The sequence below is a fragment of the Meles meles genome, chromosome 1 (assembly GCF_922984935.1).
Source record: "Meles meles chromosome 1, mMelMel3.1 paternal haplotype, whole genome shotgun sequence".
NCBI classification, from domain to species: domain Eukaryota; kingdom Metazoa; phylum Chordata; class Mammalia; order Carnivora; family Mustelidae; genus Meles; species Meles meles.
In genome coordinates, this window is record NC_060066.1 from 210,828,341 (window position 1) to 210,854,158 (window position 25,818).

Consider the following 25,818-nt stretch of genomic DNA (forward strand, 5'->3'; position numbering starts at 1 on the left):
GAGACCCCCACCCCACTCGGAGACCACTTAAGGGGGTGGGGTGCAGACCACAGACCCCAAGTCAACCTGCCAGGGGTGTGCCTCCAACTGGCAGGCCGTTCCCCCATCTGAACACCCAGGTCCCCTGAGTCCAAGGGCCCTTCCTTGGGCTCAACAGCTGCTGGAGACCCCAGGCTGCTGGGCCCAGTCCCCGGGCTGGGAGTGTTGGAGCAGGGACAGACAGCACCTACGAGGGGTGCAGCCCCCAGGCCTCGGGCTCGCTCCTGGGTGCTCCCAGTGGCAGGAGCCCAGGCAAGGAGCTGTACCCTGTTGGCTGGTCTTGCTGGGGTGCTGGTGACACATGGCCATGCCTGCAATGCCTGAGTCCCACAGGAACCAAGTAGGGCCTCGCTGGGGCTGGGGAGGTCAGGCGATGGGGGGGCGGCAGGGAGTCCCCCTGCCGCCTCCCCCCGCCCCCCCCCGCCACCTAACCGAGCACGCAGGAGGCCAGGGGCAGGTGGGCCTGGCCATGACTCAGGGCTGCCAACTGAGGCCACTTCTTTTTGTTCACACAATCTGTGTCTTTCCCTTCACCCCCTTCCCCCACTTCGCCCCACCAAAGTGCATTTTCTTTGGAGAATTCTCCAGAGCTCTCTGAAATGATTGGGAACCTCTGGTCTTGCCAAACCTTCATTGGGTGTCATGCTGTGACACAGAAAGAAAGGACAGGGAATGAGCCGGTGGGGAAAAATGGCCAATCCTCCCTCGCAACGGGGGCATAGGGGCCGCCCAACGCACACGCACAGGCCCTTCGTCACCCTCCTCACAGTCTCCTGCATGTAAGACCCCGGTCCCAATTCCCAAGCCTGCTACTGATGTGGGAATGGTGCCCAGCGCACGGTGGACTCCTGTGGTATTTATTTGGGAAAGGATGGGGACACCTGGGTGACTCTGTTGGTTTAAGCGTCTGCCTTGGGCTCAGGTCATGATCTCAGGATTCTGGCTCCTGGCTCAGCAGGGAGGCTGCTTCTCCCTCCGCCTCTGCTGCTCCCCCGCTTGGGTGCACTCTCTCTCTCTTTCTCTCTTCTGACAAATAAGTAAAATCTTTAAAAAAAAATTGGGCGGGGGGGGGGTTGCCTGAGTGGCTCAGTGGGTTAAAGCCTCTGCCTTCGGCTCAGGTCATGATCCCAGGACCCTGGGATCGAGCCCCACATCGGACTCTGCTCAGCGGGGAGCCTGCTTCCCCTCTCTCTCTCTCTGCCTGCCTCTCTGCCTGCTTGTGATCTCTGTCTGTCCAATAAATAAATAAAATCTTTCAAAAAAATAATTTTAAAAAAATTGGGGAGGGAAGGAGAGGAATGGCTGAATTAATAGATCTGCACCGCAGCAAGTAAAACAGGAAATATTTCCCGTAAAGATGGAAGCCTGTGGGCCTCGTGGGACTCTGCTCTGGATTTTGGCCCCTTGACCCGGGCTGCCCCTGCTTCCAAGGAAGCCCACGCGGCGCGGACACGCGCTGAGCACAGGAGGCCCCCGTGGCTGCTCACGCCTGGCGGGCCCGGTGGACCCAGGCCAGCGGCCGTGACTCACTTTCCCTGCCCTGCAGATAAAGGCATCTGAGCTATTTTCTGCCTTTGCAGAAGTGGCGATCACCCAGAAAGTCGCATCTTCAGGCCCCTCAGGTCCTCGCAAAGGAAAATAAACTCTCGGAGCCAGTGTGGCGCGGTTGTTTGAGGGAAAGCTGACTCCCAGAGAGTCGGGCTGCGGGCTTCCTGGCAGGGACCACTTTCGAGAAACCTCCGGTGACCCTAACCCTTGGCCTCGTGCTACCTGGTCCGATGTGGGGCCAGTGGCTTTCCAAGTGTTTGTGACAGAAATAACTCTCCCAGTCACTCATCACGAGCCCGACGGGTGGAGGTTCTCCAGGAGCCGATGCCACAGGCCGCCCCATCGGGCAGGCGCCGCCGGCGGTGCTGGGGGGAGGGGGCGCCCGCCGGCTGAGCCAACCCCCAAGCTTTGCATTTAAAAGAAGTGAAAGAAGACACACACACGCACACACACACACACACACACACACACACGCACACACCCCCCTCGGGACTCCTGAAAGGGTTATTCAGTGCGGGGCTGGCCGTAAAAATGCTATTGGCTGATCCTTGGCGCGGCCAAAGTGCAACCCGAATGTCTTCTCTCTCCACGCAGCGCTTTCGTTATTTTGGCTGAAGCGAAGTCGCAGGCGCTCCCCTCTGGCAGGCCCAAGATGGAGCCGCAGGGTCCGACCAAGAAGGAGGGGGTAAGTGGGCCTCCCCGCGAAGGAAGGAGCGCGGAGCGGCCTGCTGCTGACGGCTGCTCGGCTCTGCTCCCGGGAGGGTCGGGGCCTCGTTGGAGGGAACCTTCCAGCTCGCTTTGACAGGGACTAGGAGACCGACTCAGGGACACTTAGATTTTGGAGACCGGCCGGGGATCACTCTGCCCGAACAGCCTGGAGAAGTACCTGCCGCCAAATTGGAGAGCGGTGAAGGCGTTCGTGGTCCCCAGTGCCTTACCCAGAAAAGCTGGAGGAGAAGGGCCTCTGCCCTCCCCACCCGCCCCGGCCCCGCAAAACCCTCCCACGATGTTGGTGAGGTGCTTTTCTCGATTTGTTCGGATGGGGGCTTCGGGACACTGGCATTCGGTTCTGGGGCAAGTTACGCGGCGAGGCCGGCGTGGAAAGGGGGAGGATGCAGAAAAGACTCAGAACCGACTCAGAACCGACTGGAGCCTGATTCCCATCTGGGAGCAGGGACGCCCAGCCTTTGAGAGGAGAGGCTCCCTTGTTTTCCAGACAAGAGTTTGCTGGCCTCTCCCCTCCTGCCCCACTCCCCTCGCTCAGAGAATTTCGGCTGTCCTTCGAGAGTCTCTTGATTGAGGAGAATTCGGGAAGACAGAGCCTGTGAATTTATTACGAGGAATTCGCATTTTAGGCATTGCAATGCATCTGCTTGTATTTGCGGAGTCAGAGGTACCCGCCTGTGCCGGTGATGCCTGAGCCGGGCGTGGAGGGGAGACCACTGCACAGACAGGTCGAGAGCAAACTCTGCGGATTCAGAGCAGGTGTGGGAGGCGGGAGGTCCTGGTTCTGTTCCTGCTCCATCCTGTTCTAGCTGCGGGAACTTGGGCACGTTGTTTAACTGTTCTGTGCCTCAGCTTTCTCATCTGTAAAATGGGGATAATAACCAGACCTAGGGCTGCTGGACCAACTACCTGGCCCATAGTGGGTCCCCATAAATGTTACTAGTTTTGCTCGTCCTTTAGAGGGGGCACGAGTGGCATTTGGGGCTCCATGACTCTTTGCTGTGGGGGGCTGGCCTGTGTATTGTAGGCCCTTTAGCAACCTCCCTCGTCTCTACTCATTAGAGGCGTTCTTGCGCTGCGAGAATTAAGTTTTGAAGGTTACTGAGCCCTCCCACGTGGATCTTGTTTGACTTGCAACAACCAAGAGAGGTGAGCGCACTCGGTCGTTAAGCCCTCTATCTCACAGAAAAGGGCTATGCGTTGACAAGAACTTAGGGGTTTGGGGGCTGCCAGAGGCCCTCATCGGGTCTGTGTCCTGGCCAGCTCTGCCCCCAGATGAGGTCGCAGGAGAACAGAAAAGCCCCGCATGGTGGTCCCTGAAAGGAAGCCACACATCTGGAGAGGATATGAGTAAAATGGTCACATGCAGCAGGTACGGGCTGATTCTAGCTAGTTGCTTGCCCCCTGGATTCTCCAAAGAAGGAAGCCCGCGCTCCAGGGGCGGCGGTGGGGTGGGGGTGGGGGGATGGGGGTGGAGGCCTCCCCTTCCCGGCTGCCTGAGGCCAGACCTGCCCCTTTGGACAAAAGCCAGGACACGTGCTGGGCTTCCTGGGATGCATGAAAAGGAAATGATTCCCGTGGTGGCTATGGGAATATCTGCAGGTTACTGAGGGAAGCCCAGGAGGCATTTTGGAGCCGAGGAAAAGTGGAGGGGCTGCGTGGGGCTGAGGGAGGGGGCCCGCTCTCTGCCCCCCATTGGCTACGTGACCATGGCCTCATTTGCCTTTGGGTTTCTCATACGTAAAGAGAAAAGACCGGAATCTGACCAATGTGCATCAAGGATTTTTCTTCCAAGAAAAAGGACTCTTGGCCTGAAGGGGGAAAAATGAGCGAAGTGTTTTTAGAAAATGAAGACATAATTTGGGGGGGGTCCTCCATCAACAGCACACCTAGCGTGATGGGATGAGTAACTTCCCTTCTGGTGCGATCGGCGCTGGTGATGAGAGCAGGGCTGCGTGTAGAACTCGCTATAAGCCGAGCGTGGCCCTTCAAGTGTTTTTCGTGTATCAACTCATTCATTCTTCACCTCAGTCCTGTGAGGGAGGGAGGGCCGTCCCCATTTTACAGGTGAAGGAGCCGAGACACAGAAGTTCTGTAACTGGCCCAAGGCCACACAGCCAGCAGCAGGAGAGTAGGATCCGATCCCGGGGGCCCCCCTCCCAGCAGCCTTGAATCACATCCAGTTGGAAGCCGGGCCCTGAAGGCGGCTTTTTAACGAAGTCTGAAAAGTGTTCAGTGTATGAAACAGGAAGCCGGTTTACTGTGGACATGAGGAACGTGCAGTTGCTCCCGAAAGCTAGCTGGGTCATGGCTCCCCTCGGCCTCCTAGGAGACGCCCCACCCCCCTTCATGTCTGAAGGCCATTTGTCATTTTTACAAGCTGCTGTGAGACCTGGGCCCCTTCCCCCTCATGCCCTACTCCAGCCCAGTACTCAATCTCTTTCCCTCCTGGGAAGCCTACAAACAAAGAAAAAAAAAGGAAAGAAAGGAAGGAATGAAGGGAGGAACAAAGGAGAGAGGAAGGGAGGAAGGAAGGATGGAAAGGAAAGAAGGAAAGAGGAAAGAAAAAGAAAGAAAGAAAGGAAGGAAGGAAGGAGTGGAGGAAGGAAGGAAGAAAGAGAGGAAAGAAAGAAAAGAGAAAAGAAAAGAAAAAAGGGAGAAAAGAAAAGAAACTGGTTTTCTTTTACATGCCTTTTAAATATAGTATCTTTCCTGAGAACGTAACTCATAGACCATGCAATTTACCCATGAAAAGTATACAATTTGGATAAAATACACAAATGCACAGTGGTGCAGCCATCAGCACGGTTAAGTTTAGACCATTCTCATCACCCCTAAAAGAACCCGTGCTCCGTGGCAGTAACCCACATCTCTCCCCCGCCCCCGGCAACCACCCAGCTACCGTCTGTGTCTCCCTAGATTCGCCTGTTTTGGATCTTTCCTAAAGACGAAGGCGGACAGCAGGGGCTCCTCTGTGACTGGCTGCTTTCACGTAGCATGTTTTCAAGGTCCAGCCACCGTGTGTCGTGCGCGTCAGTCCGTTGTCTTTCCTTCTGGTCAAGTCGTCTTCCATTCTCTGGGTGCACCGCACCTGTTGATCCATTCATCAGCCGATCCGGATTTGGATGGTTTCCAGCTCGGGGCTGATAGGAATAACGATGCCATGAACATTTGTGTTCAAGCGTTTGCGTGCACGTGTCTTTCTTTCTCTTGGGGGGACACCTGCGTGTGGGCCACACGGTTACTCTGTTCAACTTTGTGAGGACTCAGCGGTCCTCCCTGGATGGGCCCCAGAGCTAGCGCTTCTGCCCCTGGCTCAGCCACGCCCCTCACCCAAGCCCCTGTTCGCTTCTGGCTCCTCTTTTAAACCACATCTGTGTTTTTTTTTCCTCTGTAGAGCTCACTACAGTGATAGTTAAACTATTAAATTATTAGGTTGGGTTTTTTTTTTTTTTCAAATGTCCGCCTTCCCCATCGGACCGTGATGTGGAGGGTGGCCGATCTGCTCACCAGACTGTAGCGTGGTGTCTGGAATAGAGTCCAGGCTCAGCCACTGTTTGTTTAATGAATGAAGGCATTTGGACAGCGTGGTCGGCGAGAACCTACCCAGAATGTCTTTATGGTTTCCACGGAGGGTAACCCCTGACTCCTGCGGGTCCAGAGAACATGCCTGGAGCTTGAATTCAGGGAGGAAGACAAAGCACGATCGTTAAGTTGTACGCTCTGTGCTTAGAGACTCTGCGGCTGGAGTTCTTTCTCGTATGCTCCCTGGGATCTCCTAAAAGCAGTCCCGGTCCCGGCCGTCCGTGGTGCCTGGCAGCGTCCTGTGTTCTGGGGCACCAGCCGGCTCCCCAGCGGAGCTCTGCTAAGGGGAGAGTAGAAAGTGGTCAGGAGAGGCCCTTGGCAGTTTGAGTGAAGCCTATTGTGTTTCTAGTTAATCGTTTACCTGGAAGAGAATTAGAAGAGGAAAACTGTTCTTCAGTTGCCTGCCTGCCTGCCTGCCTGCCTGCCTGCCTTCCTCTTTCCCCCTTCCACAAAATCAAGCAATAGAACAGCCATAGGGGAGGGACTTCGTTTTGTTTTCCCCTGTATCCCCAGTACTTAGAACAATGCCGGCTCAAGAGGGGGCCTCCATCTGTAGGAGGGAAGGAGGGAGGGAGGGACTGCCCAGAGCACTTCCCGGGGAGCGAGGGCAGCCCTGCCTTGCATCTGGGGTGAGGGGTGTGTGTGCGTGTTCCTTCCTGCGCCCTCCCCACCTTTAGCAAGCACAGGATAGCACGGCAGCAGCCCGGGCACCCACTTTCTCTCCTGAGCACCATCACCGCCCCCCCCCAACTTTGGTCACCTCCTCCCCACGCTGGCCCCAGGAGATGGAGACTGGAAACCAGAGCTCATGCTTCTTACCCTCCTTGCCAGAAACTTCCTGCTGAATGAACCGTTTGTTAATTCCTTTGGTGGCGGGAGGAGAGGGCGAGGTTTCATTTACGGGGCCTCCTGGCAGGTCTCGCCCCTTGCTGTTGGATGCTAACTGGCTCGTGCTCTCCGGGGCTCCGGGGCAGGGCAGGGATGGCCGCAGCATCTCTACCGCAGGCCTGGCCCCTCACTCAGCTCTCTGCAGAGGTGCTGCTTGGAGGGAGACCCGGGGACCTTGGCAGCCATGAGGGAGCACATGTCCGCTGGACGGGGCCTCTGTGGGAGCACGGGGAGGAAGATGCTCCAGGGCCGGCTTCTGAGAGCCACGTCCAGGCCCCGGTCCGTGGATTCACCTCCGCAGCTCCACACTTTCGTGATTCAACCTTGAGACAGCTCTGAGGGAGTGGGATTGACCCTCCTTTTAAAGAGGAGGAAACTGAAGATTCTAGCAATTAAGTTAGAAAGTGGCAGCGGGCAGATGCAAGATGAAGTCTGTAGATTCGGAGCCCCTGGGTGGCTTAGTCGGTTGAGCGACAGCCTTCGGCTCTGGTCGTGATCCCAGGGTCTTGGGATCGAGTCCCGTGTCTGGCTCCCTGCTCAGCGGAGAACCTGCTTCTCCCTCTCCCTCTGCTGTTCCCCCTCTCTTGTTCTCTCTTTCTCTCTCTCTGTCAAATAAATATCTTTAAAAAAAAAAAAAAAAGAACTCTGTATATTCTAAAGAAAAACTTTTTCCACTTTTATTTTTCTCCAGTTTTTCATGACTTTACTAACGACTTTCCCCTCGTCGTTAAATAAGTGTTCAGTTTCCTTAGTGTCAAAGGGGAACATGATCACAGAACATGCGTGTTTGAGTCCCCAGGAACCTGTATTTAAATATTTTCTCCTCGTGCTGTTAAAGCAAAGTCCAGAGGCTCGAAGAGGTTAATCCGTGGCCCTAAAGAAACAGCATTGTTCACATTGTCTCCTCTTCGATTGTTAGGGGAGGACTTGAGCGCTGCTGGCTGCTGTCGGCAAACACGGGCTCCCGGTGGAGTGGTGGGGAAGCTTTGCCACAGAGGTAGAGTGTTGGAGCAGGGGAGCTTTCGGTGTCTTTCTGACCTGGTAGTTCTCAGGGTCAGTCGCTTCCCCTAACCAGGCGGACATTTAGCGGTGGCTGGAGACACCTGGGGACGGGTGGCCCTACGGTGCATCTGGGACAGCCCCCCAGAGCAGAGAATCATCCAGCCCTTAAATGCTGCAGCTCAAGGAACTTTCTATGAGGTGGTAGAGGTAGGTTTCGAGACAGGAAGCAGCTGAAAGACAACAGATCTCCAGATTTGTCTTGCGTCCTTCGAGAAGGCTTTGGGGTAAAAGTTCCCTCGAACCCCAGCTGCTTCCTATGACCTAAGCCAGGATTCCTCCTCCCACAGAGGCTGACACTGGTACTCTCACTGGCGACGCTGATAGCCGCCTTTGGGTCATCCTTCCAGTATGGGTACAACGTGGCCGCCGTTAATTCCCCTGCTGAGGTAAGTTGCTGGTGGGGGGGGGGGGGAGTGAGATGCAAACCCCCCCACCCCTGCCAGTGGGTTGGGGGTTTGGAGCAGCTCGTGCCTGGAAGTGGCCTCCGGGGTGGCGGTCCGTGCACGCTGGGGCGCACGGTGGGCCCTGAGGTCACGGGGGAGGGAGATACCGAGGAGACACACAGCGCAGGCCCGAGGGAGTGACTTGTGGACACATGGGGGTGAACCTCGGCTTCTCATGGACAGTCAGGCCTGGGTGTGCATGCAGGGGCTGGCTTCGGGGGCGCGGGGGAAGGGTGCTCTGGTCTTCTCCAGCCTTGCACTCTCCAGAGGAGTCTGGAGGGTCAGAGGTCGTCCAAAGGCCTAGAGGACTGGGGTTAGCCACGTCCTGGGCAGGGTGCCTATCAGAGGCCTGGCATCGCCCCGCGTGGGTGCCCCTGCTAGCTTCTCTCCATACCCCTTTGTCCCTCCTCCCTGCCACTCACTAGTGTCGCTGTCTGTGTACCCAGGCCGTCCACTGGGGGGCCTGACATCTCACGGTGCTCTTTCTGCAAAACCGGGTCAAGTTATTCTGGTGCTGTCTTCCGCTTTGCTCTGCAGCTCATGAAAGCGTTTTATAACCAGACCTACTACGAGCGCAACGATAACTACATAAACGAGTTTTCCTTGACGTTGCTGTGGTCTGTTTCCGTGTCCATGTTCCCGTTTGGAGGCTTCCTCGGCTCCCTCATGGTCGGCCCCTTGGTGAATAAATTTGGCAGGTAAGGCCAGGTGAATCTCCAGCTTCTGAAACTCCCAGACCCCGACCATTCAAAACCTAAGCCTAAAGCCGAAATCGGGTTTTTTTGTTGGTAAAACTAGGTAATAACCGGCGTGATGATTTCTGTTTTCTAATACGGTCTTAAGAAGACCCGATGTTGACCAAGTGTCTGGGGACGGAGGCAGGGTCTAGAAGTGGGTGTGGCGGGTCTTGGGCTCTGGGGGCAGGTCCAGAAAGACCAGAATGTACTTCCCAGCTCTGGACTCGCTCCCTCTCTCTGTTCTCCTGCCTTGCAGGTATGTTCCTTACCAAAACCAAAACAAGTTCTCTCCTCCTGTGTGTATGTGTGTGTGCATGCGCTTTTAAAGGATTCAAACCCCAGGTAACAGGGCCACGATGTCAGTCCCAATGTAGGTCACAGCGCAGTGTTCTCGAACTCCCAAATAAACACAAGCATTGGTGGTACGGTGGCGAGCATAGCTGCCTTCCAAACAACCACAAACTCACTTTTCTGTCCTTTTACCTTGGGATCAAGTAATATGTAAAACTGAGCCCAAATTAAATTCCCATAAAACTCTGAAATGGCTGAGATGACGGTCAGGCCTTCCAGGGCGAAACCACATGGTCCTGGGGCAACTCTCACTATGAGTGTTGCAAACATCAAGGGCAAAGCTCCTGTCTTTGCCCCTAATTCTAGAAGCATTAGAGGTTGTATATTTGATTCCAAAAAAGGCCCTTAAGACATCACACTCCCTCGTGTAAATTCCATGGGCATGAGAGAGCGGCCTTGTTACTCATGGTATGTAAGAGCTCCTCCCCTCCAGCCCCTTCCCTTGGCGAATGAGCACACAGGCTAGGTGAGGTCAAATCATCTTCTTGGCTACAGCTCTTGTTAGCTTGAGGGTCAAGGCCAGAACCCAGCACCCTCTCCAGTACTTTTCAAAAAGAGTCACAGACTAGAAACATCCAACCTCTGCTTTGGGATCTAAGATTCTGAGGTCTTCCTGGAAGGTTGGTGTTGGACCTGGCAGTTTCCCCTGCCCGCCAGAGAGGCAGTCAGGTCACAGATCTGCAGGCCAGGTCTCCTGGAGTAAAGGACTTGGGTCCACGTTGATCTGTTTGGTCCAGATGGAGCACACAGTTGCTTGCCCAGCTGTCTGCTTGAGAACGTGATAAAAATGCTCTTCCCTTGCTTGGGGTTTCCTTATATAACCGTAGCAACTAATAATTTATTGACGGGTTCCTGTGTGCCAGGCTCTAGCTTTAGCATGCATTTTTAGAGTTTTCAGGTTTTTTTTTTTAAAGGGTTTTTAGTTCCTCCAGTCCATACAACAGCCCCATCCCCTTTTTCAAAATGGGAAAACAAAACACAGAGAGATGCTATCCCTTAGTCAAGATTACACAGCTGGGAGGAAATTCCATCTCTGGACCTGTCCAAGCAGCACTATCCTATCAGGCAAGTATCTTCTCGATCTGTTGCTTTATTGCTTAATCACAGACATAGTATCCTTTTCATACAAGATGTTTACATGTTCAAGTGGTCAGACTTAAACTCTCATTTACGGTTTTTGCCTTTTGTGTCTGAAGACAGCCTTCCCTACCTGCCTGGAGTCACAAAGATAGTCTTCCGTCATTTAAAAAATAATGCTACCGTTTTGTTTTTCCCAGACAGATGTGGCATTTTTAACCCTGAAAGGTTTTTCTGTATGCTGTTGAATTCAGTCTGCTAATATTTCATGTACGATTTTTCCATCTTTGTGCTACCCGTGAGGTTGGCCCTATCCATTTCTTCTAATGTCCTTACCTGATCTGGTTTCAAGATTCTACTAACATCATGCGAGTTGATGATTTCAAAAACCCTTAAGTTATTAAAAAAAAAACAATTATTAAAAAAAATCAAAAACCCTTAAGTGTATTGTAGCCTTCGGATCTTCCCCTCTGCTCCCCGTGACCGATGCGCTCTGCACTGTGGTCATCTCCATCGGCTCCCACGGCGACTGTGCCTCGGCCAGGCTGTGCACTTGACCCCTCTCCGCCTTCCATCACAGACGGAAGCAGCAGCAAAGCCCACTGCTATACCCGGCCAGACGCTCGGTGAACATCTGTTAAAGCAATGAATGACTCCTCCGCCCAGACTAACGGACCTTTCATCCTCTGCAGGAAAGGGACTCTGCTCTTCAACAACATCTTCTCCATTGTTCCCGCAATCTTAATGGGGTGCAGCGAGGTCGCCCGGTCGTTCGAGATGATCATTGTGTCCAGACTTTTGGTGGGAATATGTGCAGGTAAATGATGCTGGGCTGCGCTGCCGCTCTCGGGGAGGAGGGGCGGGTGCTGGGGTCTGGGCCATTCTGGGGCCACTGGAGCACGCGGGCGCAGCAGAAGCTGCTCGCGTCTCCGCCCTGAACTAGACCCCGGAGCCTACACTGAGTCTCAGGTGCATTCAGGGGCAAGCGTCCCTGTTGCACTTCCTACAGAGAGAGCCCTTGTGTGAAAGACAGAAATACAGGATCCTGTGCAGAGGTGGGCTTCCATCTGGCCCTTTGTCTGTGTTTTCTCAACAGCAGGCGGCCAGCGAGTGGGCAGTGACCCCTGATTAGTGAGCAGCGTTTTTTTCCTAGACAGACTAGACAGTGTCGTGTGTCATAAAGATAAGGATTGTCTTCTGGAACTTTTGCTTCATTTATTGATAGTGTATGAAAATCAGGCTGCAATGTCAAACGTGTTTCTGTATTTTTTACTGTGGGTCACGGCTAGAAAAGCATGACAGTCTAATGGACAAATCCCTCCTAAGGAGAGCAGGAAGGTGAAGTTTGCAAAGGGCTCTTCAGAGGTCCTCTTGCACGTCCTCCTCCCTGGCCCACCTGCTGCACAGAGTAAGGATTGGCTGGGGTCTCTCGCCTTGCAAACCCTCCAAAGCCATCCTTGAAGTCTGCGCTTCCCCATCATTGCTTCCGACCAGAGAGATGGGGTTAAAGCCGAGCTTGCGACCTTCCCCTGACTTGGCATTCTTTTGTAGACTGTAGTTCCCAGACCTGGGGGTGGGGGGCGAGCAGGACGCCCACTCTCGGAGCCGTGCGCTTTCTGGGTGGGCCCCCAGGGTGAGCACCGCCAAGATGCCGCATCCTGGGCGCCTTGCCAGCATGTGTCTCATTTTCTCCTCCCAGTCACGGGGCTAGGGGTGGACGGATAACCAGGCCGCATGTCAGCAAGCCCCTCAGTGGGCAGTGGGGACAGTGGGGGGTGCAGTATGGAACCTGGAGTCGGGAAGCAGCGAGGAATTGAGGGACTGGAGAGAAGAAGAGGAAAATAAGGTCCGTGAAGAGAGGAGGGGGCCTGTGGTGGAGAGAGTGATGGGCCCCGGGATGAGCTTCCCTCTGCCTCCATCCCCGAGCCCGAGGGCACTTGGCAAGACTCCCCCGCAGCAGGGCTGGGCTAGTGATTCTGGAAGGCTCGGGCTGTGGGCAGGTGCAGGCAAGCGCTTTTCTGTGGACCATCCAACCCTTTAGGGTTGGTTCCAATGGGGAGCTATTAGGCTCCAATAGATAACGAATCACAAAACCCCCACCCTTTACTCTTAAAAAAGCAGGACTTTCAAGTCAGCGGTTCTCAGAAGTTTTGGCCTCGGGCCCTTCTTACCCTCTTCAGATCACTAAGGGCTCCAAAGAGCTTTTTGCTCATGTGGGTTGTATTGGTCAATATTTACAACTTAGAAGTTGCAACCAAGGGGCGCCTGGGTGACTCAGCCGGTGAAGCATCTGCCTTCGGCTCTTGAACCCAGAGTCCTGGGATCGAGCCCCATGTCCTTGCTCAGAGGGGAGTTTGCTTCTCCCTCTCCCTCTGCTCCCCCCTGACTTGCTCATGCTTGCTCGCTCGCTCGCTCTCTCTCTCTCTCAAATAAATAAATACAAATCTAAAAAAGAAAAAAAAAAACAGAAAGAAAAGATTGCAACCAAGATATGTTCATTTAATTCATTTAAATGGCAACCAGAAGCCCATTATAAAAGCTACATATCCTAAAACCAAAACACTTAGTGAGAAGAAGGGTATTGCTTTGCGTTTTTGCAAATCTCTTTAATGTCTGGCTTCAGAGAAGACAGCTGGCTTCTCCAACCTGCTTCTGCGTTCCATAGCCATGGTACCACGTCCCATGTAGCCTCTGGAATGCTCCACTGTGTGCTCACGGGAGAAGGAGAACGAACCAGGCGCTATCTCGGCATTCTTAGAGAATGCTTTTGATCTCACAGGCCCTCTGAGCAGGTGTTGGGAGTTTCCTAGGTCCTCAGATCCCATCTGGATCTCACGTCCTAACCCATTCACAGTTCATTCTTTCACAGGGCTCCGGAGATAGTCAGGAAGCTGGGCGAGCCAGCAGCCGGCCGCTCAGACATCCTAAAAAGGAAGGGAATGACTGCTCTGCCAAAGAGGGTAGGGCGACAAAGGGGATGCAGGGACAGACAGCGGGACGTGAGACTCGCTGGCTCACCGTCAGTCAGCTCACGTGGCAAGAACCCCAAGTGCTTTCACTGAAGGGATTTCAAACGTAAAACCACCTTCTCCAACTCGGTCCCAACAGGCCCGCTGGGATTGCCCATTGGTGTCGCTTTTAAATCAGAACGGAAATTGCTTTCCACCAGCACAAAGGGGGACCCTGTCCTTTCACAAACCTCCTGATGTTTGCCTCTTGGACTTTCGTCCCTGTCATGTGAAGTACTTGCTGCTTAGTACTGCTAAGTTCCCCCCACCCACCAGGCCCTGAGTGGTGACCACGAAGCCTGCCCCTCGAAGGTCCCTGCTTCCTCCCAGCCCTCTGGGCACTAGGCCTGTGGGGTCTCCCCATACACATACCCCACCAGACTTCTCAAGGCTGCTGCAAAGACGGCCCCTCTTTGCTCTGACAACTGGGAAGGGCCCGTGTGAATAGCAGCGAGCCTCTGCTAAAACACCGAGCAGATACCCTTGGGCGGAATCGCCAGGCTTGAACCCTTGGCTTCAGAATCTCCCTCCTGTGCGGACGTCATCCAGTACCCCCCCGCCCCGGCCAACAGCTCCAACTCCACGAAGCCCACGCTGTCCCCTCCACCTCCCCGCGGCCGGAGCCCCCCTCCAACCCACGTGTCTCTGAGCCCCAGCCTGACTCCTGACGGGGTGTTCAGTACTGGGACTCGTGACCACCCACCTGGCCTCCGTCCAAGATTCCTGGCCTCTTGTTGTTGGGCTTCGGGGAGAATTAGATGGATGATCTGTGTGCAGATGCTTCCGAGCCTACAAAATCTAAGTCCCACCTGTTCTTCCTTGTTCCGGTAAGGCGAGAAAACTAAACAGTGGGTGTTCAGAAGTGGCAATTGTTCCCCGATATACATTCACGTTTGTGATGCTTGCAGATAAATGAAGCTGGTGGGCAGGGGTCCTGGGCCCCATCAGAACAGTTTCTCCCAAGGAGCCAGGGGGAGAAGGTACCAGACCACACCTGGGCTTTTCTTCCCTGGCACCAAGCCAGCTAAGAGGGCGGCCCAGGGGTAAGGCCACCTGTGTCCCCTGGCCCTGGCGACGAGTCGAGAAGCAAGGCTACTTGTCAACAGACTTCCTGGGCTCAGACGATCCTTTCTTCCCTTACAGTTTAAAGGATGAGGAATTAGAAGAGGGGTTTACTTACTCTCGCCGTTTGGAGACAAAAGTTTCCACCCAGCTGCTGTGATGGCTGGATAAGAATAGAGTGTGGGGGCGCCTGGGGGGCTCAGTGGGTTAAGCCTCTGCCTTCGGCTCAGGTCATGACCTTGGGGTCCTGGGATGGAGCCCCGCATCGGGCTCTCTGCTCAGCGGGGAGCCTGCTTCCCTCTCTCTCTGCCTGCTTGTGATCTCTGTCTGTTAAATAAATAAAATATTAAAAAAAAAACCAAAAGAATAGAGTGTGTTTGGAGACAGAGCTTGTCCCTGCCAGACTTAATGTTTCCTGATGGTGTTTTTTGCTTCAATCCCCTGCCAGGTCTGTCTTCCAATGTTGTCCCCATGTACCTGGGGGAGCTGGCCCCCAAAAACCTGAGGGGGGCCCTCGGGGTGGTCCCTCAGGTCTTCATCACTGTCGGCATCCTCGTGGCTCAGATCTTCGGTCTCCGGAGCCTCCTTGCCAACCAAGAAGGTAAGGTCGGGCCGCCCCCGACGCCAGACCTCCCTCTGCTGCGACTGGATGCTTCTGCGAGCTGCTCTCTCCTCTCGGGTCGGCTGGTCGGGCTCACCACGCTGCCCGGCCCCACGGTGCTGGCACAGCGCTTGCACAGAACGGGCCCTCAGTACACTGACAGGGACCGTGTAGCTGACATTTCCCAGTCCCTCAGAGGACATGGATGAGGGGCTTTGGAAGGAGCGAGAAGGGAGAGCCGTTGCCTGACTCTCTCCCGGCTTCCTCGCTGGCTGGCCACACAGGGGTCCAGGGCTTGGCGGTGACGGCCACCGGGGCTCCAGGCTGTGTGAGGCTGGAGGTTTCCTGCCGCTGCCTCTCCAGCCTCCCAGCTACGCTGCCGGGGCAGGGGGGGTGCTCTGTGATCGTCCCATTCCTTAGGCCAGGAAAGGGGGGTGAGATTCTGAGCCGCAGGGCCGGCCCCCACCTGAGATCCTGACTGTGGAGTCCGTGGCTGTGGACCTGCTGTGTCCCTCCTGGAGAGCCCACGCCCAGCACATAGTAGGTGCACAGCCACTGGTAACTGCCACTGCTTCTGCGTGATACCCCCCTCAGGTCTCAGGGTTCGATCCCCGGAAAGGGAGATTGCCCTTAGCAATCACACCCGCCAGAACGTAAAACGTGCTTATTGTGGGTCAGGCCCAGGTCTTCATGTTAATTCCATTCACTCCTCCAAACAACCCTCTAAAGCAGATCCTGGTTTTACACCCATTTCACAGACGCGGAACCTGAGGCACAGAGAGGTTGGATAATATGGCCAAGGTTTCCTTAGGATGTGCCCAGGTGGCTTGGGCCAAGGTCCATGTTTAACGCCCACTGTCCCCCTTTCAGTCACCCTCGTAAGGAGCAGGGACCAGGGGTTAAGGGGTGAGTTCCTGTCTCCCAGCAATGGCACGTAAATGATCGGCAGGACGCAGGCAGTCTGCAGAGCCCCGGTGTCCCCCGGGACGTGCTTGCTGGTGGTGTAGGGCAGGGAGTGGCTGGTTCTGCCCCAGGAGAGGAGCCTCAGAGAGGGCCGAGGGCCTGGGGCAGGAGTGGGGGAGGAGGACCAGCAAGTCCAGACACGGCCAGGGGGGCAGAAATGCAGGAGTTCTTTGTGCGTTCAGGGAACTGTAAGTGCCCTGTGGACTGCATCTGTCCACCCTTTCTTGAGACTATTTCACTGGTGGTTCCCTTGCTCTGGGCGGAGTGTGTGGAGGGCAGGGCTTTGGCCTTAGGCGTCTCCGAATCTCCAGCACGAGTCCCGGCAGGTAACAGGTGCTCGAGAACAAGGAAGGCAGGCAGCGCGGAAGAGAGTAGCAGTGCAGGGGACATGCGGGCAAGGGGCAGAGGACGAGAAGGAGTCAGCAGGGCGTCTGGATTTGGCAGTTTGGTGTCTCCAAGAGAGTTTCCGTGGAGCGGGTGGGGTGGGGGCCCGAGCCGGACGGCAGTGGCCCAGATCGGAGAGCGGTCCATGCCTGCCGTTGGCTGTGCTGGGTGATAGAGTCGGGAGCAAGGGAAGGCTGCGTTTGCAGGCGTGCGGTGGGCTTGTCCTGGCACCCGTGTCACGACGTGGCTGGTGGGGAAGTGATTAACACCTGAAGAGCCACTCGAGCAGGGCGGGGCACGCAGACGTCCGCGTCATCACGAGTGTGAGCCCTTGGGGAACGGGGCGAGAGGGAGGGTGTTAGCAGCTCCTAGAAGGAGCCCAGACTACTCGTTCGCTCACCGGAACGTATTTATCGTGAGAAATAACATAGAATGAAGAGCGCGTGAAACACAAACATACGTACGTTTGCTCCACCCGAAATCAAGCCCCCGTGTTCGGTCTGGACGCAGGTCCCACCTGGAGCCATGCCAGTCAGCCTTCTGCGCGCCCTTGACCCGGGCCTGCCCCCCCGCCCAGCCCTGCGCTGACATTCATCAGCCCATCCTTGCGTCTCCCCGTGGCTGCTTACCACGTTTTGCGAAGACCGAGTCAGTCTTCTGCTTCTGGCCGTCCTGCGTGCGGGAAGGGCCGACGCTGGCTCCCGTCGCGGTTTGCTTCCTTTCCCGGGCGGTGTAGAATCCTGTTTTGCGGCTGCACCGTGCTTCATGCCTCCGTTCTAGCATCACGGACATTGGCCTTGTTTGTGCTTCTCGTTTCTGGGGTCACGGCGGCTCGGACCCGTCCAGTTCATGTGTCCCAGGGGACCCGGCAGAGTCCTGGGCACGGGAGGGGGGTCCCGTGTCACCAGCTCTGGGTCAGGCCCTTAAGGAAACTAGTCTGGGACAGAGCGGCCGGCTGGGATCCAGGGCAGGGGAGTGTGGGGGTGGGGGGGAGCAGAAGGCAGCTGATGTGGCTGGGGCCGGCGCTCACATGGGCACTGGCTTCCCCGCAGGCTGGCCCATCCTGCTCGGGCTGACGGGGATCCCGGCGGCCCTGCAGCTCCTCCTCCTGCCCTTCTTCCCCGAGAGCCCCCGGTACCTGCTGATTCAAAAGAAGGATGAGGCGGCTGCCAAAAACGGTACGGCTTTACCGTGGGGGGGAGGGGGGCAGGGGCTTTACCCTGGGAGAGGGGCAGGGGATGGAGGCCACAGCGTCCCAGCCCCGGGAAGTTGGGACCCCCTGAGCCCATCCCCCTGCTCCCCTCCCTCAGCGCTGAAGAAGCTGCGGGGCTGGGACGACGTGGCCTCGGAGATGGAGGAGATCCGGCAGGAGGACGAGGCGGAGAAGGCCGCGGGCTTCATCTCCGTGCTCAAGCTGTTCAGCATGAGGTCCCTGCGGTGGCAGGTCATCTCCATCATCATCCTCATGGGCGGCCAGCAGCTGTCGGGGGTGAACGCGGTACGGGGGCTGTGGGGCCGGGGCGGGCGGCCGGTGTCATCGCGGGGCTCGCCCGATCACGGGCGTTGCCCCGAGGTCCCCACCAGCCTCTGGGGGTCCCTTCCAGATCTACTACTACGCAGACCAGATCTACCTGAGTGCAGGGGTGAACGATCATGACGTCCAGTACGTGACCGTGGGCACCGGGGCCGTCAACGTGCTGATGACCGCCTGTGCCGTGAGTCCCCGACAGCCTCCGGCGATGGAGGCCTCTGAAGAGTGGGGGGGCCCCAGCTGGGGAGAGAGCTCCATCTGAGGTGCCTGAGGTCCTCGTCTCCAGCCTCTGGGCTTCTGTCAGATGCCAGCCTGTGCACGCCACCCCCAGGGTGGAGACCCTGCCCCCGGACTCTGGAAGCTTCCACCGTGTGACGTGGCTGACATTTGGGGCTGCTCCCTGTGCCAGAGGCAGACGACACCGCTGGGCTGGGTGGTGTGGCGGCTGCTGGGGGCATAGCCCGCCCGCTTCTCCTCACAAATGCCCCCCAGAAGGGGGAGTGTGGGGGCTTCCTGTGAAGGCAGCCGTAGGCAGAGGTGTGCCCCCCTCGGCCGGCGGCCTCCTGAACCTCCCGGCTTGCCCCGTGCCCCCTCCCTTGCAGGTGTTCGTGGTGGAGCTCCTGGGGCGGAGGGTCCTTCTCCTCCTGGGCTTCTCCGTCTGCTTCACCGCCTGCTGCGTGCTGACGGCCGCTCTGGCCCTGCAGGTGAGGAGGGGGCTTCCGTCCAGGCCCTGCACCCTCGCCTGCATCCCAGGGAAGAAGAGCAGAATGACCTTTGAGCAGCTGCATGGAATCAGATGCCTGGGGACCATCCGCCCCCCATTACCCTCCCCCCAGAGCAGCCTAGTGCTCGCGAATGGCTGGTTGTCCGGGGGCGTCCGGGTGGGGCTGCCTGTTGGAGGAGCCAGGACCCTTCCTGTCCCGGCCCCCGGAGAGCCCCTGGCCGTCTGGGGACCAAGGTTCCCACGGTCCCTATCTCCGGTTGTCCCTGCTATGCCGGCTGTGGTCCCACGTCTTTTCTCCCCACAGGACACAATATCCTGGATGCCGTACGTCAGCATCGCCTGCGTCATCTCCTACGTGGTCGGACACGCCCTCGGGCCCAGTACGTACCGCAGCGCTGGCTCTATGCTGTCCTGGTCTCCTTTCTTGCACCATCGGCCCTAGAAACCTCTGTTCCCTGGAGAGACTCCTTGGAGGGCGGGATGCAGCCCCAGAATGGCTTCTCTCCCTGCCTTCCTACCGCAAAGGGGTTTAGAGGGAGCGTAATTAGAGTGAGAGCAGAAAACAGCCTTGACTGTGTGGGTTGAAACGGGGGCTGTGTGGTTGGCCTAGAGATCCTTACGGGTGGCCACAGGCCCCTTTTTGGGACATCACGCGGGATCACCCATGGTGCCCAGTTCTTGCTGTTGGCTCTCTCCTTTTGTTTTTTTTTTAAAGATTTTATTTATTTATTTGACAGACAGAGATCACAAGTAGGCAGAAAGGCAGGCAGAGAGAGAGGAGGAGGAAAAAGGCTCCCTGCTGAGCAGAGAAGCCTGATGCGGGGCTCGATCCCAGGACCCTGAGATCATGACCTGAGCCGAAGGCAGAGGCTTTAACCCACTGAGCCACCCAGGCGCCCCAAGGCTCTCTCCTGCTTTGCCACCAGCTCAGGAGTTCCCAGGACACGCTGCCCCTTAGGTCCCGATGCCTAGGCCACCTGACATGGCAGGGGCTCCGGGGCCGTTTGTGGGCCTGCTCTGCTTCTGAAGAGAAGACAGCTCTTCCTCTTCTCCTGCTCTGTCCCCCAAGGTCCCATCCCCTCGCTGCTGATCACTGAGATCTTCCTGCAGTCCTCCCGGCCGTCCGCCTTCATGGTGGGGGGCAGTGTCCACTGGCTCTCCAACTTCACCGTGGGCTTGATCTTCCCATTCATCCAAGTGAGTGTGCCCCGGGGACCCCAGATGTGCAAACCCTCAGCAGTAAGGGGAGAACCTTCTCGAGAAAGTGAACCCCGATCCTCTTCCCACAGGTGGGCCTCGGACCTTACAGCTTCATCATTTTTGCTGTGATATGCCTTCTCACCACCATCTACATCTTCCTGGTTGTCCCTGAGACCAAGGGCAAGACATTCGTGGAGATCAACCAGATCTTCACCAAGATGAATAAGGTGTCAGAGGTGCACCCAGAGAAGGAGGAACTGAAGGACTTCCCGATCTCTGCTTCGGGGCTGTAACTCAGAAGAAGAGCTGATAAGTGGGTCTGAGTGGAGCGTCCCTCCTGGGCTTTCTTCCTGACAGCCAGGTGTCTGTGAACATCTGGAATGAGGACCAGCCCGGTGTGGAACGCAGGCTCCACTGGGACCGTCCAAAGGGCTTCTGCATTGTCTCTCTCCACACTGACCCACCACCAACCCCGGCTCGCAGTGAGCAGGCGCCCCTCACCGAGCTGGTTTCGCCATTGGGTGGCCCCTGATCACACCAGCTCTTACGAGCAAAGTCATTGCTGGGGCAGTGGGACAGAAGGAACCCCATCTGCCAGAGAAACGAACTCTTCTGTTTCTCTGTTCACGGGTCTGTTCGGGACCGGAGGCAGTCTTCCTCCTGCCAAATCCATCTCCAGAAACACCAGCCCTGGAAAGTGAGATGTCCCACGTAATGACGTCTAAGAAGCTGGGGCAGGTCCCCGCGGGGACTTTAGCGGAGTTGGAGATTGTTAATCGTGAATTGTATTTCTGGAGGACAATGGCATTGCCTCTGTGTGCTCAATAAAACACATATGATCACTTCTCACCAGCACCTGCTTCTTCCCTGTGGGGAGTCTGTGCCGAAGCGTCAGCCGCTCCAGGGTACGGCTCTGTCCCGGGATCCCGGGATCCCACTGCCTGGAACAGGGCCTGGCGTGGAGGAAGCCCGGAGACAGAATTTGCTGGAAGAAGGGGAGCAGCGAGAGCTGAGGCGGTCGGAGAGCTGTGATCTTTTAAAATTTCGGATCCGGGCTCCCCTGCTTGTCTTCAGGTGCACAGTGAACACCGAGGGGCCCTGAAAGCAAGACTGGGAAGGGGGCCCGGGAGAAGGAAGGTCGCCTCCCCTCCCCGACTCCCGAACATACAGCAGAGCTGGAGGCTTTTCTTAGAGAGGGTGTGTGTGTGTGTGTGTGCGTGTGTGCGCGCGTGTGTGTGTGTGAGAGAGAGAGAGAGACAGGATGTGAGATCTGCTTCTGGGTGGGAGGGAGGCAGACCCAGGGGCCAGGTCGGACAGAGGTGGGGTTTAGGAGCAGCCTTTGTTGGGGTAGAACGGGGATCCCACTGGTGATGAATTAAATAACTCAAAAGAGTAGCGAGGGCCCAGAACCCCTGCCGGGGTTGGACCACCCTTGACCTCCTGCTGCAGGGGCCTGCCGTGCCGAAGGGGGCCCAGGAAGCAGCCGCACACGCAGGAGCTCTCAACACAGAGGAGCCGTCCAGCCGGGACGTCAGGATCCAGGAGGTGGGAGCTCCTGTCCTTGGTTCTGCCGCTTGGTAATGATGCGACATGGGCTCTTTGCTCGGCTTTCCTGCACGTTAGCTTCCTCTTCTGTTAGACAGAGCTAATAATAAGTGTCTCCCATGGTTACGAGGATGAAGGACCATGTTCGTGGTGTTTAGATCAGCGGCTGGCATGTATTACGTACTTAGTTATTTTTAAGAGCTTGAGAATGAGCATCGATCTTGAGGACAAATAAAGCCACAGGTACGAATGCACCGAGAGACCACTATCCATGTATAACTGGGATTAAGCAATTAGGTAAATGGATGGCAGGTGGTGGGAGGCTTCTCACTGGTGCAGATAAGCCAAGACACGGAGCCCAGGATAATCCACTTGGCCCTAGAGGAGCATTGGAGATCCTGGTATGAGCTCCCGTCAGCTTAATACAAACACAGACAGCTACCTACAGAAACAGGCTACCTGGGGGCTCGGTTGGTTGAGCATTTGACTCTTGAGTTGGGCGCAGGTCATGATCTCAGGGTCATGGGCTCGAGCCCCGCATCAGAGTCTGCTTAAGATTCTCTCCTTCTCCCCCTCCCCCGCCTCCTCTCAAAAAAAGAAACACTTGCAGACATGCGTGTTTCCATGGGTTAGGAACCACAAGAGGGAGGCGTGGGCCCGGTGCTGGGCTACACGGGAGGGAAGGTGTGGGATCAGGGAAGACCACAGGGTCTCCCCTGTGCCGAGGAAGTAGCAGGAAAGGGAAGGATGGACGTTCCAGGTGCGCACAGCGCACGGCAGTATTCAGGGGAACTGCGGGTCGGCCAGCGAGTCTGGAAAGGGGTGGGTCCTCGTGAGACAAACTGAGTCTGAACGGGGTGCCCGGCACAGCCTGGGCACTGGGTGATTGCTGAGTCCGAGGAAGGGCTGTGGCCGTGCTAGGGACTGAGGGCGGGGGACTTGGGTGGGGGTCAGTCAGTAAGAAATAAGGGGGGCCCTGCCGAGCCAGCAGAGGTCGGGCCGAGATGTGGGAGAATTCGGAGACAGAGGATTTAGGGACCCCTCAGCCCTCACAGGTGAGGCACCTCCCACCCTGCCTGGTTTCTCACACACCAGGGGTGGAGGGGGTGCGGGGGTGGGGCGGCAGGCTTGGGGAAAAGACTAACATTTTGGACACGCGGAGATGGAGGAACTCATGAAATACTTGAGAAGTGTCTAGAAGGACATGAGTCACGTGGCTTTGGAGCTTGGGAGAGAGAAACCACAGTCACATAACTATTATAGTATATTGATAATTGTTGTCTTTCATTGTTAATTTCCTACTGTGCCCAATTTCTTTTTTTTTAAGTTTTTATTTATTTATTTGATAGACAGAGATAACCAGTAGGCAGAGAGGCAGGCAGAGAGAGAGGGAAACAGGCTCCCCGATGAGCAGAGAGCCCGATGTGGGGCTCGATCCCAGGACCCTGGGATCATGACCTGAGCCGAAGGCAGAGGCTTTAACCCACTGAGCCACCCAGGTGCCCCTGTGCCCAATATCTAAATTCAACTCGATCACAGGTGTGCATGTATAGGAGAAAACATAGTGTTCCCAGGGTTCAGTGCTATCCGCAGTTTCGTGGGGGTCTGGGAGGGAATCCCCCATGGATCGGGGGGACTACTGCATTCCTTGCTTCCTCCCTTCACAATGCCCTTTGGAGTGTCTGTTTTATACCTGAGCAGCACTTAAATAAAAAATAAATATTAAAAAAAAAAGAAAAGAAAAAGCGTGTATGCTACGGTGCGTGCTGTGAAGTGTGCAAGCCTGACGATTCATACACCTGTACCCCTGGGGCTAATCATACAATATATGTTAATTTTTAAAATTTTATTAAAAAATAAATAAATATGCTTACTCCGGAGGTTGGTGTTCAAAACTTTGTTACTGATGGACTAGTCCTATGGGAAAGGTTTGGAGACCACAGGGGGCCCATCTGGACACAAAGAGAAGCAAAGAGGGAGAAGAAAGGGCTCTTGGGGAAAATTGGAAAGTGTCAGGAGGTTGGAGGTTTTTTGGATGCTGACCAAGGTCAGTCAAGGTCAGGGCAATTAGCAAGTGAGAGCGATGGGGGTAGGGAGGGCTTCGGGGCTCACTAAGTGTTTTCTGAGTGGCTGAGTCTTGCTGGGAGGAGGGAAGGTTCTGAAGGAGCAGAGGGAGGCCGAGGCCGAGCTCACTGGGGAAGGAGCATGCCTGCGGAGAGGTCGCCAGCCCTGGGATGACGAACGCGCTCATGACCCCATCAGGCAGGGGGCAGGTGGCTTTCACCAGCAGGTCCACACTTCTGGATTTCACAGAGTAAGATTTAGCGGACGAAGCGTGCCTGGCCGGCTCAGTCAGTAGAACATGGGACTCTTGATCTTGGGGTCATAAGTTTTGAGTCCCACACTGGGTGTAGAGATCATCTAAAATAAAATCGTTATGCGTGCCTGGGTGGCTCAGTCGGTTAAGCATTGACTTTGGCTCAGATCATGATCTCAGGGTCCTGGGATCGAGCCCCATGTTGGGCTCTCTGCTTCTCCCTCTCCTTCTGCCTGCTGCTTCCCCTGTTTGTGCTCTCTCTCGTAAATAAATAAAATCTTAAAAACAAAACCACTTCTGACAAATAAATAAACACTCCTGATAAATAAATAAAAATAAAACAAGATCTTTAAAAACAAAATTCAGCTCTCAGCCCAAAGGCTCCTCCTCAGAGACAGAGTCCCTGTGGACCCTACTAAAGCCAACCCCTCTCCGCCCACTGGCTTCCAGCCCATCACCCCGTCTCAGTCCTCATGACATTATTTGTATTTGCATTTCTCACCTGTGTGCAGTTTGGGTGGGGGGCTCCTCTCACTAAAATGCAAGCTCCATGAGGACAGCAGACTGCTGGACCTTTGTCCTTGAAGCAGCCCCCCATGGCCCAGGGCCAGGCATAAGGGAGATGCATAGACAGGTCTCCCAAGAGGAAATGGGTATGTGGGCAGCCGTCCTCGCCCCCCAGGCATCTGCCGCCTCCAGCTGGGCTCAGCCCGTCTCTGCTACTCCCCATTTCCAGGGGCCAAAAGTGGCCCCCCAGAATCCCTGACCATAGCCCTGTCTCCCACAGAGGCTCCAGCCCATACCTGCACTAGTGAGTCTGAACACAGCCTTCGGCTTGGTCTTCCAGTGTGGTTACAACATCATCATGGTCAACACGCCTGACAGGGTGGGCGCAGGGCGGGTAGGAGGCAGCTGCCCATCTTTCTTCCTGCCGTACGCCCCCGGATGCCCGCCTCAGGAGACCAGGGGCTGATTAGAGTTGCTTCTCCCCGGAGTGTCATCCTTTCCAGGCATATTGGGACAGAGGGGTCGGGGAGAAGTAGATCTGAGTTCCCCATCTGTGGCTTTGAGCCTTCCTCCCACTGCCCTTCTCCTGGGAAGGCCACTTGCAGATGGCACAGAGAATGGGGTCAGAGAATGAACCATGGATGTTCAGGTTCCTCCCTGAAGCATGGAGCATCAAGGGATCGGGACCAGGATGAGGGGGAGCAAAGGAAAAGGAGAAGGGGTCCGTGTCGGGTGGGGGAGATCTGGAGAGCAGAGTGTCCCCAAGGCCTAGCAAGACATCCGAGTCAGGGGGGAGGGACAGTCCCTGCTGGTGAGTCTAGATGAAGAGCGAGAACTGACTATGGCTTTGACCTCATGGAGGGCATGGATGACCTTGACAAGAGCAGCCAAGGTGAGAGCGGGAAGCCAAAGCTTGACCAGAGTGGGTTCGAGGGACAGTGGGCGCACTGGAGGACAGACAGCGAGGACCGGCAGCTACTTGCAGGAGTTTTATTGCATAAGGGGATGAGGGAGTCGTGTTAGGTTTTACAGGGCAGGAGTCTTGTTTGTGTACTGAGAGGGAGTAAGCAATAAAAAAAGGAAGGAGCAGTGATGCAGGACACATAGGGCACAACTGTGGGAAAAAGTCTATGAATGGTCTATTACCATCATTTGGTACATGAGCTCTGCCCTACTTTTACGATGTCATTCATTATAGCTGTATTTTATTCACAAATGTTTCATAAGGGGCACTGCCCTAGTGGCTCATGGCAGGTGTTAACACACCCACAGTGATCTTTTCTCGGTCATGAATGCACCATCACCATATCACACTGCCTACGTCATCTCCACAACCGATGAGGAAACTAGGGTTTATAGAGAGGAGGATCCCTTGCCTAGTGTCACACAATTAGTAACAGCATTTCTTGTTTTTTTTTTTTTTTAAAGCATGTTTTTTTTTTTTTTAAGATTTTATTGAGAGAGTGGGGTACCTGAGTGGCTCAGTGGGTGAAGCCTCTGTCTTCAGCTCAGGTCATGAT

General features: G+C 55.7%; 1 protein-coding gene across 1 annotated transcript; it reads left to right on the top strand.

Moving 5' to 3' along the window:
• Positions 1-2,116: 2,116 nt before the first annotated feature.
• On the top strand, positions 2,117-20,781 carry LOC123950513 (solute carrier family 2, facilitated glucose transporter member 5). Its single transcript, XM_046018347.1, has 12 exons — positions 2,117-2,272; positions 8,136-8,234; positions 8,829-8,989; positions 11,149-11,273; positions 14,975-15,127; positions 17,527-17,652; positions 17,785-17,972; positions 18,079-18,189; positions 18,608-18,709; positions 19,034-19,109; positions 19,799-19,926; positions 20,019-20,781. Exons 1-12 carry the CDS (start codon positions 2,240-2,242, stop codon positions 20,220-20,222), a joined length of 1,506 nt encoding a protein of 501 aa, XP_045874303.1. The 5' UTR covers positions 2,117-2,239; the 3' UTR covers positions 20,223-20,781.
• Positions 20,782-25,818: the final 5,037 nt, after the last annotated feature.

Bases quoted from the DNA above. Each gene is read 5' to 3' on its own strand.
- LOC123950513 (XM_046018347.1), top strand. From the start codon at position 2,240: ATGGAGCCGCAGGGTCCGACCAAGAAGGAGGGG. The intron at 2,273-8,135 runs GTAAGTGGGCCT...CTCCTCCCACAG, and splicing joins GTCCGACCAAGAAGGAGGGG to AGGCTGACACTGGTACTCTC. The intron at 11,274-14,974 runs GTAAATGATGCT...ATCCCCTGCCAG, and splicing joins TTTGGTGGGAATATGTGCAG to GTCTGTCTTCCAATGTTGTC.